This window comes from Mastigoproctus giganteus, chromosome 7 (assembly GCF_048544385.1).
Source record: "Mastigoproctus giganteus isolate SK-2022 chromosome 7, ASM4854438v1, whole genome shotgun sequence".
Lineage (NCBI taxonomy): Eukaryota > Metazoa > Arthropoda > Arachnida > Uropygi > Thelyphonidae > Mastigoproctus > Mastigoproctus giganteus.
Genome location: NC_143581.1, coordinates 206,241,188 through 206,261,648, shown reverse-complemented (window position 1 = coordinate 206,261,648; position 20,461 = coordinate 206,241,188). Strand labels below are relative to the sequence as shown.

Here is a 20,461-nt window from a genome sequence, read left to right as displayed (position 1 = left end):
CAGGAAGTAGGGCTATTGGTCTATAGATTTTGGATCAGTAGGAGATTTCTCAGGGTTTTTGAGAATTAATCTTAACGCAGCTTTTTCCCATATTTTTGGAAATATACCTTCTGTCATACAGTTAATATTATTATCATTAGCCACATGGTGTAAGGAAGCCTGAGGTTTATACTGCACCAGTCAAAAAAAATTTTCTGAATTACCCTGAGAGAGAGAGAGAGAGAGAGAGAGAGAGAGAATCAGAAGTAGAAGGGAATCATCAAGAAAGAGAAGCATGATGATATCCAGCTCAGGATGCCGGGTGTGCCAAGCCCATACTCACCAGATGTGAGCTCCCCTGGGGTTAATATATAGTGCTATTAATTTGTTTAGTGCTATTTCTGCTAAATTTTTGATAATCTCAGCCTCTAAGAGGTCAAAACCTGGGAATTTATTGTTTTTGGTTTTAGATAGCACTATCTAAAACCAAATAGCACTATCTATCTACAAGACTTAGAAATAGTAAACAGAGATTCAATATTGGCATTGTCATATTCAGAGTTTTCTTTCATAATGTCTAAGCTAGGTGAGGGAATGATCCCCAGTTTCAGTCTGAATAATACTGTCTAGGGTGTTATTTACAGAATCCGCCCAACACAGGGTTGGGGTTCCATCTGGTTTGACAGTAGTTTCTAAGACATCTCCTCTTGGCAGCTTGTTGGTCACTATTCTGTAGACAACTCCCCTAGGGTTATTGTTTCCAGTAGTTCCCACCAAGTGCTCCCCAGCATTCCTTTTTCTTGTGTCTTATGAGGGCTGTATACTGATTCCTGAGAGTTCTATAGGAATCTCTCAGTGCATCCACCTCATTTTGTGGCCAAGATGTTCCGGCTCTTTGAAAATTTCTCCTTGCCTAGTGCACCACTCTCCTGAGTACAGTCAGTTCAGGGCACCACCACCAGGGGACTGCCTGCTTTCTCGGTTTCTTCCATGAGATGACAGGTTTGTTGTTTTTGTTAAAATGTATGTCATAGTCAATGCTTGTTCAACAGGGCTACAGTTGCCTGATCTAGACCACTCATTTGCCTGTTTTTGCAGCTCAGCTGCTGTATGTTCTGTGAAAATCTGCAGTTTGTCCTTTTAAGGTTATACCTTTTGATATCCAACAAGGAGTGTTGGGTTGTTTGTAATTGCCTGTTTGGTTTGAAGGTGATGGCTCTATGTTGTTGTTTTGGTTTTTAGGAGCATTAGCAACTAAGGCCATATTGCTCGAGGGATATGCGATGGTCATTCCCTGACCTTTCCGCATCGTCCGTATTTGGTGGTGATGGGTTCAAACCCCGGTCTAATCAAGAAGCGTGTGCTATGCACTGCTGCTCCTTCCCACCTGGCTACAGAGGCACCTGATGACTCTATGATCTGATGTGGTCCAGGACACACCAGTCAGTAATTTTATAGGCTACTGAATTGGTGGCAAGAGTGACATCAATGTCACTCTCCCACATGGTCCTGCTAAAAGTTGGTAAGTTATTAGGTTGATTTATCACTTGAAACGGTGATGTGGCTATAAAATCTGACAATACCTGGCCACTGAGTGTGCCTGCTGTCTTCTGTATGCCTATGCCATAAGGTTGACTGGCAGCTGCCATCAGCGCTGCGCGCGCACGCACGCACGCGCACACTCTCTCTCTCTCTCTCTCTCTCTCTCTCTCTCTCTCTCTCTCTCTCTCTCTCTCTCTCTCTTATGATATTTGCTGTAGGTAGCAGGTGCCCCAGGGGCTAATCTTGGGGAATAGTGAAAATTGGTGATTATCTTGAGTGATTGTTTAATTTGATTGAATTAAATTTTAGTTGATTGTTACCATTTTGCTGTTTCTATTGTTGCACGAGTTGTAACCTGATTAGCTGCCCTACGTCCTCGGCGTCTGGGGTGGGCAGTTGGGGGTTTACCCCTAGCCGGCTGAACGGGTGTTTTGAGGTAGGAGGTGCAGAGTTGGTCAGGAGTTAATTGCATTTTGTGCCCCCAGGATTGTATTTAAAAGTTTCCTGGGACCCTAACTCGTTTGACTTGAGTAGGGAAAGATTTTAAATTGGTTTGGATAGATTTCCAGACTCTGTTGTTAGTTTAATATTTTGTGAGTTAATATTTTTGAGTTCGGGTCTGTTTAAATTTTTGGCCGCCAGACTCCTTTATTGAGAGTTGTATATAGTTGGCTAAATTGCCTTTTAAAAATTTTTAATATGGACTTCTCTATCGCAAGGAAGAGAGCGCTGGCTCTCTTCCTTGCGATAGAACAGAAACAGATTCAGGGAGTGAAGACTCAGATGATAGTTCTGAGTATGAATTTGATGAAGAACAGGATAAAAGTGTTGTTGCTAAAAAAGGGAGGTCTAAGGATTCTGTTTCTAAGAAGCAAAAGCAAGTTATGAGAGCAGAGTCAACAAAAACTAAGGTGACTAAGAGCAGTCAGGTGGTTGATCCACCTAGAAGTGCCAAGAGAACTGACATGTCTTTGGATAATAAGGAGCAGTTGTTTCAAAATATGAAGAGTATACTAAGAAGTATAAAAGAAAGTTCTGAAGATAAGTGCTGCAGAAAGACTGGAAAAAATAGTTGAATCTCGTTCTAATTTGAGAGATATCCTTTTTCAACGGGAGAATCGAATAACTAGTAAAGTATCAGCTCGAATTTTGGAGTTATGGGATGACCTAGAGATGGTTGTCTTAGAGCTTGATATTAATGCTCGAATAAAAAGGGTTAAAAAGGACACTCAAGAAATTCCTAGAGAATATGCAACTGTAGTAAAAGATAAAGTGGAGAATAAACCGAAAGTTGCTATTATCTCAACCAAGAATGAGAAACATAAGAGCAGCGAAGATGTGAGAAATGATCTAATAAAGAATGTAAGACCGGTACTTCAGGATGTCAAAGTGAGAAATTTAAGGGCTGTTCGTGATAAGAAAGTGGTGATTGAAGTTGAAACAGAAAAAGATCTAGACTTGATTACAAAATGTGTGAAGTTTCAAGAACTTAAATTGAATGCTGAAAAAGTGAAGAAGCAGAATCCGAAGATTTTGATATATGATGTCGAAAAAGACATTGATAGGAAGGAGTTATTAGAACAGCTATGGTTAAAGAACTTGAAGGATTATGGAATAGAAGAAGACCTGTTTCAGGAAAATTTGACAGTTATATCTGTGAATAAAGCCAAGAAGAAGAATGTTAATAACTGGATCCTTCAAGTCTCCAGTCCTGTTCATAAGCAGTTAACAAGTGTGGGCAGAGTATTTTTGAATTGGTCCGCTTGTCGAGTTCGTGACATTGTCAGAGTAACTCAATGTTATAAGTGCATGACTTATGGCCACATTGCCAAATTCTGTAGGAATGAGGTTTTTTGTGGCTATTGTGCAGCACATGGGCATTCTTTTAAAGATTGCCCAAATAAAGATAAAGTCCCTTGTTGCGTAAATTGCAAGCGCAAGAAAATTGTAAGTGATCATGTTGCAGTAGACCATGCATGTCCAGAGTTTAATAATGCAATGGAATTAAATAAGAAGCGTACTGATTACTATTAAAAGTTAATGACATTATTTTTGTCGAGAATATATTGGGATGTTTGATGTTGAGTTGCTGTGGCGGTGTCGTGGACTTCGCGAGTGTGGGACTAGTGTGTGGATGTTCTATGTGTTGGGAAGAGACCTAGTGTGAGATTTGAGTTAGACAGCCAAATTTGTATAATATGATTTTAGAATTTTAGTTAACCTTCTGAGCGAGTAGAGGTCTTCCTCCTCGAGGAAGGGGCGGCAACTGGAGTCGCATGAGATACTAAACTATCTTCATGCGATGACAGGCTAATGACCGAGAATTTGTAAGTCATTTAAACAATGGAATGGTTAAATGTATAATTAGGACATAGTTTGATTTGAGATATAACACCAAAAATTTTAAAAGTACAAAATTCTTTTTAGACTTCTGTGCATATGGGCATATTTGCCTAGGTGGCACGTTGAGGTTCCGTTGTTTATATGATGATGTAGGTAGCAGGTCTGTAACCATTTTTTGAAACTATTCTATGGTAGGATTTATTTCTTCACCAGGTCTGGAATAACACAGAACTATCCCACAGCACTAGTGACATGAGCACACACACACACTGCCATTGGGGAGCATATGTGACCCACCTTTGTGACCGTTAGGTCAGTGTTTTTAACTATTATTGCTCTAGAAGGGACAAATGAGTTGTATTCTATGATTTTGTGGCTTCTTGGGTATCCTTGAACCCTACTCATATGTGTGTATGGTTCTTGGAGCACCAAGATGTCTGTCATTTTCTTCTAACTTGAGCTTGATGATCTACAACAGCTCTTGCTCGTTGAGCATTCAATTATTTGAGATTCAGAGCCCTAGTTGCGTTTATATTTTCAATCTGGCCCATAATTGTTCCTAGATTGTATAAGTTTTACCATTTTTTTATAGGAGGGGCATTTGTCATCCCTGATGCTCTGTGCATAGTCAGTCAAATGTACCTTGCAGGTAGCACATTTTGGTTGCTGAGATTTATTTTTACAGCTTTTGTAATCATGGCCAGTGACCACAGACAGGTTCTTTTTGACTGCAATCCCTGGCAGTATGACCATACTTATGATATTTAAAACATTTTTGTATGGGGAAATGTTCTCTGAATCAACGGCTGGTCCAGCTAGCATTGATTCTCTGTTGTTCCTGCAGTGCCTTCCATATTTTAGGTGTAATTTCTGCTATTATGTTAAATAATCCATTTCTTTTTCTTTTGGTACCTCTTTTTAGAAGGAATTTAGCAGCAAATTCATCTATTGTCATTATGCTACTGAAGTTTTTATAGTATATTAGCATTACTAGAGGCACATGATGCAAGAAAGCAAGCTTATACAGCATCAGCCAAAAAAAAAAAAAAAAAAAACCCTTCCCATTTCACTGATTAATTCATTCCAAATGTCCAGTTCTGCCTTGAATTTACTTAAGCTATCAACTTCTACAACAACAGATGGAAGTTTGTTCCAGCAATCAACTACCAGCTGGCTAAAGGCAAACGTCCGCACATCTATTCTACAATTGTCTTTCCTCAGTTTGAATCTATGCCATCTCAGGTTTGCAATCTGAGGAAGAATCTCATCAGCATTGAGCCTGCTCAATCAGTTCAAGGCCTTATACACCTCAATCAGACTGCCTCGCAGGTGCCTAGTCTCCAGAAGCTGCAATTTGCAGAACTTAAGCCTTTTTTCATAAGAGCACCCCTTTGTTCCCTTCACAGTCTTGTTGCCCTTCTCCGTACTCGTTCTAGCAACTCTGTACTGTTTTATTTGCCCTAAAATGAGGCTTCCAGACCTGTACGCAGTACTCAAGGTGCAGCCTGACCATTGCCTTATACAAGGGAATGCTTGCAAAATTCCTGAATATCATTGACAAGACCCTATGACCTACTCTGGCAGCCTATCAGCACTGCTCAGAAAACTTCATATCTGACTGCACAATTACCCCCAGGTCTCTGTCATCCTCCACTACCCTGAGTGTAACATCACATAGTTGGTACATTTCTCTGGGGTACCCATATGCAGTACTTTGCATTTGTCAAAGTTTATCCATCATTAGGTCATTTTCCAATGTTGCCTCTGGTACATCAAAAATTAAGATGTAAGAATTTTTTCCATTTGGTTTTTCTGTTTTAAGACCAAGTTTTGTGACTTCAGGTATTGTCTCTACCTTTTTTAAATCATCTTTATTTGCTACTTCCAGTAGCACCCCATTTTCTTTCATTTTTCTCACACTGTTAATTTTTATATACTTTAACACTTTAGTGGTGTCATCAGTTTCTTTGACAGCCTCAATGGATTTGTGGGTTGAGTCAGGCATTGCTTTTAGTATGACAATGTTTGTCTTCTTATTTCTGGCTGTTTGCTTTGTCTTATTAACCTCTTTTGGCTGTGTAGCCACTGTTTTATTTGCCATTGTTACTTGGACATAACTTAATGTGTTGATCTCTTTATAATTATTTTTTTCTTCTGTCACAGTTTCCACTTTGGTTTTTAAAACTGTTTTCTGTGTTTAACTCTTATGACTCTCTGCTCCAAGACTGTCCAGCAGTTTACTATCTGTAGTCTTGTTGCAGATGTTATTCTATTTGTTTGCTTGTGGAGGAAGTCTTCTAGGTAAAGTTTTAACTCTTTAATTTGTTTGATTGGGTCTTGAATCTGGTTAATGGTTTCAAACCTTATTTCCTCTTCTGTTTTGTTTTGTTTATTTTCATTACTATCTTTTTCTTTGTACTCTTTATTTTCTGTTTGATTTCTTCCTTTTTTTGGCCCTTTTCATACCAAGGGGACCTGAGGGACATGCTTCAGTGTCTTCGTTATTTATTTCCTTATTATTGTTAGGGGTTCTTTCCCTTAAAACTCTGATATCCGAGTCTGGGATATCCTCTATATTTAGGTTAGGGTTGTCTCCTGGTTTCTGCATTTTTTCGTCCATATTTAGTCCTTTTCAGTCGTTTTGCCCATATTATATTGTTTCTTCCATTGGCAGAAATAACTTGATGTCTATTCCCAAATTAGACTTGAATAACCCAAGTAATGGGATTTCCTGGTTTTGGTGAGAAAATCTCCCTGAACAATGGAAACTATCCTAGTTTTCAGTGTAATATAGTTAAGATTTTTGGGTCCTTGAGGCATAAGCAAGTCATGTTTGTTTCTGACAGTAAGATTGCTACTGCTAGGGCTATAGAGATCGCACTATATAGAAATACGCTCAAAAACACAAAAATATATATGAACTATCAAGAACAAAACTCTTACCTCAAATAAATTACTTCTCTTCATCTATGGTTACCTTAGGAATCAAGACATCCATGTTAAGTGTTTGAAGAAAATACACAATCCAGCACAATCACTGTCTGTTGTCTACATCAAGTGAAGCATTGTGCAGATGTGACTGTTCAGATCTGCAACCACAGTGCCACCCTCAAATTCTTTAGACCTTCTTTCATTTTACTAATGCCTCTCAGGGCCTAATAAACCTTAATCAGGTCATCTCTGAGGAGCCTAGTTGCCAAGCTCCATAGCCCACATAATCAGAGCCCACACCATAGCCCACATAATCAATATCTTTTATCAGACGAGGTCTTCATACTTGGAAACGATATTCCAAAAGTGGTCTTACAATTGCCTTATACAGTAATGTTATTACCTCATCTCTGTATGAGAGCATTCGATAAATCATCAACAGGACATCATGGGCTTTCATGGCTGCCTGTTTACAATGCTCAGAAAACTTCATATCTGCCCATATTGTAACTCCTCCCAAATCCCTTTCCTCCTCCATTGTTTTTATTCAACCCTACCAAGTGTATAATTTATTTGTGGGTTGCTATTCCACAAGTGCAAAAACTTGCATTTAGCAGTGTTAAAACATAGCTGCCACTTCTCTGATCATTTCTGAAGATTGTTCAAGTCATCCCGAAGGAGAACTGCTTGGCACTGATAATTATTGACTCTGCCAATCTTTATGTATTCTAAAAATTTTGACATCATGCCTTCCATCCCTTTGTCAATGTCATTTATGAAAATCAGAAACAACAGTGGTCCAAGAACCAATTATTGTGGGACCCCACTCCTGAAATTACACCGATCTGAAAAATATCCATTAATCACAGTCCTCTGTCTTCTGCTCTGCAGCCACCCAGCAATCCATCTTAGAATCTTACCAGCAATATCAACCTGTTCAAGCTTGTACAGTAACCTCTCATGAGGGACCAAGTCAAATGTTTTGCTAGAATCCAAATAAACTAGGTCAAAAATTGTTCCCTACATTCAGCTCACGTGTAACTGTGCCAAAATAGCCTACTAAGTTAGTTAAGAGTGATTTAGCTTTAACAAAGCTATATAGTGTGTCCTTCACAATGCCATATCTATCGAAATGTCCCTGGATTGCACTCTCAATCACTGCCTCTAAGATTTTTCCTACCACTGAAGCCAGACTAAACAGTCTGTAGTCAACTTCACTCTTAAAAAACACTTTTATGAATTGGTGCTACATTAGCACTTCTCCAATCCAAAGGAATTTCTCCTGAGTCAAACGATGCACTAATTATTAACTTCAATAGTTCAATACACTCCCTTGAGCTCTCCCTCAAACCTATAGGGTATATATATGCAATCAACACTGGAAGCCTTACTTGCCTTTATGCTCAAATTTTTTTCTAATAAACAATCATCTGTAATTACAACATGTAATTGTAATTACAGGTGATTATTCCATATGACTCAGCTTCACTTGCACAGACTCTTCACAGCATGAAGGGTCTTTCTTCAGTAAAGATAGATGCAAAGTAGCTGTTCAATTCATCCACACATCAGCCGGGTTGTCTAAGACTTTGACATACCCAGTGTACAAGGGTCCAATCTGATTCACTTTTTTCTTCCTTGTATTCATATATATCGAAAATTCCTTGTCCCCAATCTTTGCTCTCTTAGCCAATGCTTTCTCATATGCAGCATTGGCCTCCCATAACTTATTTGTGGTACTATTACAGATCAACTTTATCTGTTTTAGGCTTCAATACTTTTTCATTGCTCTGAAAAATGTCCTATGCTATCATTTTCTGTTCTATTTGATCAGCCACCTCTGCAGTCATCCATTTTGGCATCCTCCTCCTGCAATATTTTCTTAATGGTATGTATGCTTCTGGGATTTTTGCTTTAAAAGTATTCCATAATTCAAATGTATTCATCATCCCTTGGCAATCTGCTCAGTTCACAGATGCCATATAGTGCTTTAAACTGTTAGAACCCATGCTTTTATATTTAACTACTGCAACATCTTTCATCTTCCAGCTGATAATTGCATGATCACTTCCTGACAATGGTTCCTATACTTTAAGCCCTGTGATGTCATCTGAATCGTTAATAATAATGAGGTCAAGAAAATTCTCATTCTTAGTACTTTCTCTAACATGCTAGTACAAATAATAATCATCTAGCTCATTTAAAAAAAGTTTTTCCCCCATCGTCAGTTTTCCTCCCACTTATTTCAATCAATCCTGGGGCAGATTAGTCACCCATAATAAGGCATTCACACTTGCTTGTCCATTCCATCTGCCTGTAAAGACTCTTGTCATATTTTTCACAATCTTCTGGTCTGCAGATTACTCCCACTCTCATTGTTCCTTTGCTTCCAACTAACTCACACCATACAGATTCAATACAGGAAAATGTAACTTCAGACTCAGCAAAAGTTCTTTTCGTGCTCAGGCTGCTTTTCATAAGAAACATGACTCCTCCACCCTTCTATCTTCCCCATCTTTCCTAAATGCATTATAGATACCGTTGAGGCACTCATTATCACTAATTTCTGCGGACACCATGTTTCTGTTAGCCCTATTATATCAGCATTAGTTGTCTTGACCAGGAGTTCAAATTCAGCCATTTTATTGATCACACTCCTGACATTACTGTAGACACAGTTGAGACTAACTAATTTTCTATAGTTTACTACCCTGACACCCCCTCAAACTTATTTAAGTTTGTACCCTAAGTTTTATCTTCCCTCTCGTTGGAAACATTGCTACCATCAGAACATCTTATCAGCATCAGCTATTGTGGCAATAAACAAGAATTCAGAAGGTGAGTGCATTTCTTTGACTCATTATCAGATAAATGCGGATCTTGACAGATGTTGATGCAAATTTCCAGACGTTGACAGGAATTTGTGGGTTGGTCACTGACACACTAGCAAATGTTTTGTGGGTTTTTTGGATGATTGTTTTCTACAACAGCAGCAAGAGGCAACCAGAGGGAGTAGTACTCTTGATTTGATTATCAGCAGCGATTATTTGTGGTAAGAATTTTTATTTTTATTTATTTATTTTTTTGTTAGTTGTTGGTGCATCGGCTTCTGTGGCCATAATGCACCTCTCAAAGTTTTTGCATTTTACTCTGATCCAAGCCCAAGGCAGGATTCAAACCAGCAACCTTTGGGTTGCCAGGCAGGCACTTTACCCACCTGGCTAGCCCGGTCGGCGTTAAGAATTTGCTTGTAAAAGAACCATTAGGTGGCAGTCATCACAGTGTACTGATGTGAGATTTACTCAAAGATGTAACTACATCAAGGGTAAAGGTTGGTTAATTATTGTTGTTGTTGTGGGGGGGTTTGATGGCGCATAAGCTGCTTTGGCAATAATGCGCCTATTCATTTATTGTAATAATATATGAGAAATTCTTGTAACGTCAGAAAAGGCTGAAATCAGAAATGACTAAAAACTCCAATTTTCTTCAGAAAGTTAAAAAAAATCAGGAATATTTGCATTGTCACCAATGACATTCCCAAGAGTTATTAGTTTTCGAAGGTTAACCAATGATAGCAGGGTTGTATTTCTGTCTTGTTTATAGTATGGGCATTCAATGAGAATGTGCTTAAGAGTCAAATTGATAGAACAATTTGGACACTGTGGTGGATCATCTCCTGTGAGTAAATGAAGGTGAGTCAAATGTGTATGGCCTATTCTTGCTGTTGAAAGGACTACTTCTCGTCTTGATGTACGGACACTGGAACGCCAAATTTTAGGATCCTGTTTAAATTTAAAAAGTTTATTATTTGTTTGAGAGTGCCAGAGTGCTGTCCATTCTGTTAGGCATGCACCATGAATCATTTGTGGATAGTCTGATACTGGAACAGGGATATTGGTTAAATCTAATGTAGTTTGATTTTTTGCAGCTTTATCTGCCAGTTCATTACCAGAAATTCTGGAATGTGCTGGAATCCAGCAGAAGGTAATCAGTTGGTGGCGCTCTTCAATCTGCAGTAATAATCCTCTAATTTCATTTCAAAAAGGGTGAACTTTATCTGAGGAATTACTTAATGCCATAACTGAGTGAGGGAATCAGTGTAAATAACAAATTTTAATGAGCAGTCAGAACAGATATTTTCTAAGGCTAGTTCAATTGCATATAATTCTGCTGAGAAGATACTCAATTCAGATGGAAGGGATGCTGAAATAGTGGTAAAAATCTAACTACAACGTTTGAGTTAGATTTAGAGCCATCTGTATAAATTGGAGAAAAATCAAAATATCTGTGAGTGTGAACTGCATGAAGTTGTTTCACATTTGATTCTTGAAGAATATTTTTTCCCTACTGGCAAAGATAAGTGTGGGTAGAGGAGTATGAATCCATGGTGGTTGAGCGCACGTTACTACCTGTTGCAGAATGAATGGAAACATTCCAAGCCTGCATCAGTTCAAGAAGGTGAAGACCAGCTGGTTTTACTATACTAGGCTTATTTCTGTAGAGGTTTTCTAATGGTGGATTGAATAGGTATGTCTGAATTGGATGCAAGGCACAACTTTGTATTTTGACAGCATACTTCAGTAGTAGAGTTAATGGGGCTCATGAGCGTCAATGTAGAGGCTATGCGCTGGTGATGTTCTGAAAGCCCCAAGTGTAATCCTCAAGGCATTGTGCTGAACTGGATCAAGCCAATGCAAAGCACTTGCTCTGGCAGAATCATAGACAGGAGCACCATAATCGAGACGGGATCTGATTAATGCCCTGAATAACCGAAGCAGGGAGGTGCAATATGCACCCCATGTTAGGGCGGATAAAGTTCTGAGTATACTTAACTTTTTTTAAACAGGAAGTACGTACATTTTTAATATGGTCTAAGAAATTTAATTTGTTGTCAAGGGTTAATCCTAGAAATCTGATGTTAGTAGTGACTGAGATGGAGACATTGGAAATTTGAAGTTCAGGATCCAGATGAAGTTTGCGTTGTCTACAAAAATGGATAGCAACTGTTTTCTGTTGTGAGAGTCGATAGCCGTTGACGCTGGCCCATTGTTGTATTTTATTGAGTGATATCTGAAGCTTCCTTTCAATAGATCTCATGTTTTAGGAATGGCAGGAGATGGAAAGGTCATCTGCATAAAGGTACATCTCAACTGTGTTTGGAAGCTGTTTAGTGATGGAATCAATTCTAAAAGCAAAAAGAGTGGCACTTAGTACTGATCACTGAAGAACTCCTTCTTCCTGAATGAAAGTTGTAGAGAGGTCATTTTGGTATCTTACTTGAAACGATCTAGTGTGTAGAAAGTTCTGAACAAACATAGGAAGGTTGCCCCGTAGACCGAGAGAATAAAGATCACTAAGTATGCCATGCTGCCAGGTGGTGTCAAAAGCCTTCTCTATATCTATAGAAACCATTACTAGATGTTCGTGTTTAATGAAGGCATTGCGAATGGCAAATTCAGCCTTGATCATGAGATCCAAGCATGACCTGTTTTGTCGAAAGCCACGTTGACTATGGCTCATTAGATGTTTTGACTCAATGATCCAGACGAGTCTACTGTGGACAATTTTTTCAAGGATTTTGCTGAAGCAACTTGACAGAGATATTGGTCTATAGCTATGTGGGTTGGATGGTCTTTTCCAGGCTTCAGGAATGCCAAAACAATACAGCGATGCCAAGAAGCTGGATAAACATTTTCTAAAAAAATGTGGTTGTAAAAGACCAGGAGGATGTGCAAAGCTTTGTCATCAAGATGTTGAAGCATGACATAATAGATCCCATCTCGTCCGGCGGCACCATTATGAGCTGTTTTAATAGCATGCAAAAGTTCAGAATATTGTAGAAGTTTGTTATATGGTAGAATGAGGGCAGTTTGGAAGTTAATAGAATGCTGTTCTCTACTTTTTAATTCGCTGGGAAGATATAGTATAAGCTGATGTTGCTGAGATTTCAGCAAAAGTATTTCCCAAAGCATTAACTATATCCGAGGGACTAGATAAATCTCACCCATTCCAGGAGAGGACCGGAGATATATGGTTGAAAACTTACCAGAAAGCTGTCTAATTTTTTTTCCAAATTAATTTGCTGTCAGTGTTTCTGTTAATTGTTAATGCAAAACAGGTCCAGGATTCTTTTTTGGCTTGTCTTTGTATGAAATGTGCTTTTGCCTTTAATTTCTTATAATTTATCAGATTGGCTGTGATTGAATATTGCCGAAACAAATTCCAGGCTTTATTTTTTTGCTTTCATGCATTCCTCATTCCACCAGTAGTTATAATGCTTTTGGCCTGGGGTATTTGATAATGGTATTTTGTCTTTGGCCACATTTAGGAGATGCAACGTGATGTAATCTGTCACATCATCAATAGGCTGGAGATGAAAATTATTTCAAATCTTTGATTAAGTGTATACTAAAATCATCTCTAAAGGCATCAATGATGTACTTGGATACCAAATTACCATATTAATGCTTTGAATATCAAATTCAAATTAATATTTTGTGAAATTTACAATTTAAAACTGGCCACTGTTAAAAAAAGATTTGAGTTTTTCTGGTTGTAGTATGCCCTGTATAGTAATTTAATTATATTTCTGTGCCAAAACAAAGTTTTACAGATGCTGTTAATGAATGCTCATTTCAATTTCAATGTCTTCAATTGAGAAAAAATTGAAATAAGAATTCCACCATAATGTAAGAAGTTGAAATACAAGTTCATCCCACTTCATTCTAGAACTGAGCTGCTTATATGATTTTCCTAATTATATGTTAAAATTTATAAATGAGAATGAAATGATACTACACTAATATTATTGTGACACCAAATACTTCAGAGAAATAATATATGAAATTCTCTCTTTTGACTGCTGACTGATTTTGCTCGCACATCTCTGTTTGCATGGCCTCGTTACATCATTCTAATTTTACTTAAGATTACAATAATTTACAGTATTTTAGGTTAACAGCATGAGCCACAGTGTATTATATTAATTTTATGTTTCTGTATGTATGTATTGTCAACATTTTCTGATTGTTAGCTGTTTTTATCCCAAGCCAATCTGCCATCTTTTTGTCAAGGGCAGATCAGCAATCAGGGTTTATAGGTAAATAAATGTTCCCTGCTTTCATATATAAGTACTAGTTGTGGACTAATAAACTGATATTTATTTATATTTAAATATAAAGAGATAAAATTGAAATAATGGAAAATAAAGCATATATGAATCAGCCATCAGCTGAATAACATAATTCTGAGCGGTCACAGGAAAAATGTACTTACTCTTTATCATTGTTTGGAATATCAAACATCTCAAATTCTAACCTTACTCTTTCAAGATGCTGAGAATCTTGCAAGCCATAGATATAGTAACGACAAACAATATTTGGATGGTAAAGAATGGGATAATTGGGAGAGTATGCATATCCAGTAGATTCCTTTTTGCTTAAAATTTTTTGATCGCATTCTAAAATGAAAGTAAAATTAATGAAATATTATGTTCCTGCAGTAAAAAATATAACGATAAAACAGTAACGATTAAATCATAAATATTCAATGCACTTTAGTGAAAATTAAAAGTCTGTCTAAATTAGCAACTTATTTTAAAAAACAAGATAAAATTTGCAAACATTGTAAGTAGACATTTTTCTGAAGTTGCTAGTGTCCCACGACTTCTTAATTTTTTTTTTATACACTACTACACATTTCAGCCGTTAACTACATAAGTAATACACTAATCTGAACTATGTAAACTATAAAATTATTTATCATAGTGTATAAAATAAAATGTTTGATTACTTCATTTCTTAATTGTAAAGCTATTTTTAGTTAATTGAATGGTCTGGAAAAGTTACAAAAACCTCTACCCAGCCATTTAGTTCAAGTCTGCTATGAAAATCCATCTAAAAGCAAAAGGGGGAAGACTACATTAAATACAATTAGAATAAAATGATTATATGTCATTAAACAGTAACATAATAATGAAAATAATTCTTACAAAGTTCAACAAAACTGTCTGTCTGTCTGTCTGTCTGTCTGTCTCTCTCTCTCTCTCTCTCTCTCTCTCTCTCTCTCTCTCTCTCTCTCTCTCTCTCTCTCTCTCTCTCTCTCACACACACACCCACACACAGACATGCATGCATGCACGAAAAACACTAACTTAGAGTAAATTGTAGCATACTGCAATTGATTTGTATACAAATATCCAGCTTCATTTTATGCCAACTTTTACTAGAGCTCACAATAATTGCAAAACAGTTATCACTCAGTCCAAACTCAATTATGAACAGGCTAAGAGCAAAAAGTATGTGTCTTGTCCAAATGATAGTTGAGCATTCAGGTCTTACACCAAAACTATTGGCCACAACTTCCATCTGTCTATATCCCCACCTCTGTTAAAACCTGATGGTTCTGTTGCATCCTCAGTTAAACATAAAACTGACTTACTTGCATCCTACTTTTCTTCCAATTCTTTACCAACAATCCTAGTAAGCCACCTCTTACCATACCAAATATACTCCACTTAATATCTCTCTCATGGTCTTCTGCCAAAAGGATGTCAGAAGAATCCTGAACAACCTTGATGTTCAGAATTCATCTAACATCCTTCAAAGTTCCAAATCTCAATTTCATTTCTCTACAAATGTGTCATAACCAGAGCTTATGCCTATCTGTGTCCACTTCTACACAAATTGGAGCATTATGGCATTAGAGACAAGTTACTGCTATCAATAAAGAGATGGCTGAGTGGCAGAAGGCAGAGAGTGGTTATTAACAGAGTTTCTCAGGTTCAGTGCTGGGTCCTTTATTGTTTTTGATATCTTTTTAGTGAAATTGATGAAGACATTATCAAGTGTAATGTCCAAGTTTGCAAATGACAGGAAAGTTGGCAGAGTGATTAATAATAGAAATCAGGGTATGATGCAACAAGACCACAAAAATTAGCCAGATAGGCAACCGAGGTTTAGCACTGACAAATGGGCAGCAGTAAACCCGGATTAATGTGCCAATTATGTGGTACCACACTGAAGGCAAAGAGGAAAGAAAGATCTGGGGGTAACTGTACAGTCTGGCATGAAGTTTTTTGAGTAGTGTAAAAAAGACTGCTAGGACGGCTCATGGGTTTCAGTCAATGATATACATGAATTTTGCCAGCAGGCCTGCATCTTAAGTATTGCATAGGTATGCTGATTGTTGGAGCAGGTGCAGAGAACAGAAATAAGATTAGTTAAGAACACAAAAGGGGGACATTCTTAGCATAAAAAACTTCAGTTCCAAACTGTAGCATCTTGAAACTAGGTACCTGTGGGGAGAATGGACGGAGGTGTTTAAGACCTTTAATAAATAGTTTAATAGCCTTAGGTCACATTTTTTTAGCTTATTTTCAAATTTAGTTAGACACTTTGTAAAGTTACGACGTAATATTTGTAGGGCTTTTGTATTAGTGATTTCGCATGAATACCGTAGCACGTAACTACTAGTGCATGCATGGTAGTGGAATTGTAGGGTTTTATTTGTGATATATAAGTAGCTCAAAGGGTCTAATCACGTGTGATGGCATATATATTTTTTTGTTTTTATATAAGAAATTTAACTTTTAGTAAGGCTATAACTAATTTAAAACTCTACACACATAATGGTACAGTGCAATGTATAACTTAAACTTGACAGCATAATGTATATGGTAAACTTGATAGAATAATGTGTTATTGCATTTAGGTATATATTATGTTAGTGTAGTAGTGTCAAATTAAATTGAATTTAAAAGGAAATCATGTTCCAAACTAGAGCACCAAAGTAATGGGCTCAAAGTAGCAAGAGTGCTGTGGCTGAAGGGGGGGGGAGATTCTCCTATGACACACCCTAACAAATGTGCTACTTATGCAAACTTCGTGGACTTCTGGAACAGGACATGATATAGCCAAGGGGCTGTCATTATGTGTGTTCAGTGGAGAGAGTTAAACAAATCAAGCACCCACTCAGAATTCTAATGGGCATTTTTATGAGAGTCTGAAGAGTAAGGTGGATACCCATGAAGGAATCAAAATTGGTTATTGTCAGTGACTATGTTGTCAGGGAAATAGGAAGGGTAGGTGGAATAGGACCAGGATCTGTTTACCACAGGCAAAAGTAGATGATGTTGTAGAACATCATCTACTTTTGATGATAAAAAAAAAAAAAAAAGAAAAAAAAAAAAAAAAAAAAAGAGTCTTTTTTGATATTTATGCACAAAAATGACATAACACTGACATTACAATATTTATTTTAGAAGAGAATATTTTTTAAAGGCACAAAAGGTGATATTGTTGTACACATTGGCAATAATGATATTAAGAGTAGATCTGAGGGCTTACTTAACAAATACAAGACAATCTTGATAAAAAGTCACGAGTTCGAATTGAATTTGAAAGTGTCTGCAATTCTGCTCAAACACAATAGGAGGGAGTACATGTTGAGAGTCTTATAAATAATTTGGCCCGGGACAGAATGTGCAAGGGTCATGGGGTAGAAATTTTCTCAGCATGGTCTGTGCTTCTTAACAGGAGAGACTGTTTTTAACAAGAATGGGATACACTTAAAAAGAAGGAATGCAAGAATATTTGCTGATGTTACTGAGGCAATTTTGTATATTTACTGAGTAAATATACAAAACTGCTAGCTTTGGAGGAATACACAGAATAACAGATTACAACAGCTGCAGGCAGAGGTGAAAGTGATTCTTCACTGGTTGGTTCTACTGGAATGTGCAGCAGCATGGAAACCAGGCTGTTGAGCATTTAATTTAAAGCCCTGCTGTGGGTCGTTACAGAACAAGTAAATACATGGGTTGTATTAGGGTAACTAAGAGTAAGACAGGTGCATGTATACTAGCAAGTCATTGTAAATAAATTTGATGAATATGAAGTACTGATTAAGTCACCAAATAGTAATAGTATTTGCCAATATAGTGCAAGGAAGCCATAGGCTTTTGCTGCACTGCCCAGAGATGAGCAGATAAGAAAATACAAATTATGTACTTCCCTCCTCACACAAGTAACTATCCAGTTGATCTTTGAATTTATTCAAACTGTCAGCATCAACTACCTAAGAAGGCAACTTGTTCAATAACTTCATTTGTTTCAGTCGCTTCAATCTCAGGTTCTTAGGTCTTTTCAAATTGCTCATTAGTGTTTTCTTCTGCCATCCAGACTTGAAGCAATTCATAATTTTCTGGTATTTCAGTATCTCCTTCTTCATTTGAAGAAATCCCAGTCAGGATCTTTTATCAGAGTCAAAATCTTCTTTTTCGTCTTCAGAACTACTACTAAGATTTTCAGCAATTTCTCTCAGTTCCAATTCTATTAGTAATTTTTTTTTAGCCATTGCTTTTTAGAGATTTTTTACAAGACACTTGTACAAACTTGTAGAGAAACACATAACACAATATAATGGATAATATATCCATTATATTGTGCACTAACAAACTTGTTTTGACAGAATCTTTAATAAAACTGACAAACTTATTGCGATATTTGTGAGTTTATTTTAAGTTTATTGCAGTGCACACGCAGTGTATACTGCAATAAACTAATCACACATATGTGGCCGACATGGCTTCTTGAGAAATAAAGTAACCTGCTGGGCCATTTCAGCCACATATGTGGCACAAAAAAAAAAAAAAAGCCTTTTTTGATATTTATGCACAAAAATGACATAACACTGACATTACAATATTTATTTTAGAATTACTCATCAAATTATTCACTAAATATTTTTGGCCCCGGGGGAATTTTTTTCCTTTAACTAGCTTAGCAGTCAACATGTTAAGCAAGAAGTTTAAAAAAAACCCTCCACATTTCACAAGAAACATCCTGAAATTACAAGCAAGCAAAGAAACAAGATAAGATCTGAGCAAACCATATAAGGTTAATTTATTGTTCCATGGAAAGAAGGAATATGTAGGAAAGCTATGAGGCTCGTGATAGATAAGAATAGTAGGTGAAACAATGCAAGTATTATCATTCTGAAATTATAGATATCTTAATTTAGTTTAGGTTAAATATCATTTTCATAAATTTCTCTGAGTTCATTACAATGAATATTATTCACATTATAGAGCCTTCTCAAGCCAGGCAGGGCTAACAACATCTGCAATAGCCAATTATCACCAGAATTTGGAAACTTCTGTAAAACTGATCAGTGATAAAGGCTTCATCACCTCATGTCCAAATATAAGGGGGTGAAGAAATAGTTATTTGGAAAAATAAGGGATAGATAAAATCAATATATGTGTTGTGTGTACAGATGAACATTTTATTTTATCTCGTATGACAGATGGTATAAGTTGCTAATTTTTAACCATTCAAGTTTTTCATTAAAAAAACATTGGGATTCAAGTGGTCTCATATATTGTTTGAATGGATGTTGCAGGTATTAGAAACTGAACAAGAAATAAGAAGCTTATTCTGATATCAGTTGAAAGTCACTAATTAATTTTCCTTGTCAGTACAGAATGAAGAAATAAAAGGATGATGTTTTGTGACTACCTTAAATTGTTTCTTCAGTGTAAGCTGGAAAAACTGGCATGATACTATGAAGAGTTCCCATACCTATCATTTGTATTTATTTATTTTTGGTACATTCAATGAAGATCATTTATTTAATATTTTGTTTTGAATACAAAATGTGTTAAATATACATACTTTATATAGAAAAGACTAGATATACTAAATTATCTCAATTTTCACAGAATGCATAACTTTCACCATTTATCCTTTCTGGCAATAAAAATAAATCTGATGTTTTAATTATGATCAGGGGCTACCCATTGATCCAGATCATTAACCTATGATGTGGACTCTGAGGCGTGTCATGAAGATTCTTCCAGTGATAACAGTTAAGGTTGCCACCTAGAAGTCTAAAATACTGATGGAGCTAACACTGACAAAGGTGCCAAATTTCTGCAAAGTATGGTCATTTTCTAACAGCCAAATCAACTTGAATCTATATACTGTGGGCTTGTTGGTAATCTTCTGTATGTTCCTCGGCATGCAGGGTCTAAAAATTACTATACCTGATATACTGGAAGTAACTAATCAGACAGAAATCAATGTAAGCAGCAGTTGAGGGGTCGTAGCCATACCATACAGAAGAATTTCCAACCCTCTGTGACACTTTGCAATACAAATGGATGACTCTCATCACCCAGTGGAATACCACCACTTTGCTTAACTTGAAGTAGAAAAAAAAATCATTTTTGTTCTTCCCAGCAAAGCTCTAACATCTCACAATCTCTTCTGTCATCAATGCAGTAGGAATCATATCTTTTGAGTTATAAGTTATAAACTGGTACATTGTTGTTGTTGTTGGTTTTGGTTTTAGGAGCATTAGCAACTAAGGCCATATTGCTCCGGGATATGTGGTGGTCATTCCCTGACCTTTCCGCATCTTCCGTATTTGGTGGTGACAGGCTCGAACCACGGTCTAATCAAGAAGCATGTGATACGCACTACTGCTCCTTCCCACCTGGCTACGGAGGCACAACTGGTACATCAAAAAAAACATTTTAGTGTGTGAGGGCATCTATGTGTGTCAGGGCCAGATTTAAACTTGTTGTCCTAAGCTATAACATGTTGTTTTGTTTGTTGTTATTTGTTATTTGGTTTTTAGGAGCATTAGCAACTAAGGCCATACT

General features: G+C 36.9%; 1 protein-coding gene across 1 annotated transcript in view; it reads right to left on the bottom strand.

Moving 5' to 3' along the window:
* LOC150083615 (suppressor of lurcher protein 1-like) overlaps positions 1–20,461 on the bottom strand; it is a 383,165-nt gene that overhangs the window by 231,109 nt on the left and 131,595 nt on the right. Inside the window, exon 7 of the mRNA XM_090378541.1 lies at positions 14,071–14,254. Within this exon, the coding sequence (XP_090234667.1) occupies positions 14,071–14,254 (184 nt within the window). The remainder of the gene's footprint in view (positions 1–14,070; positions 14,255–20,461) is intronic.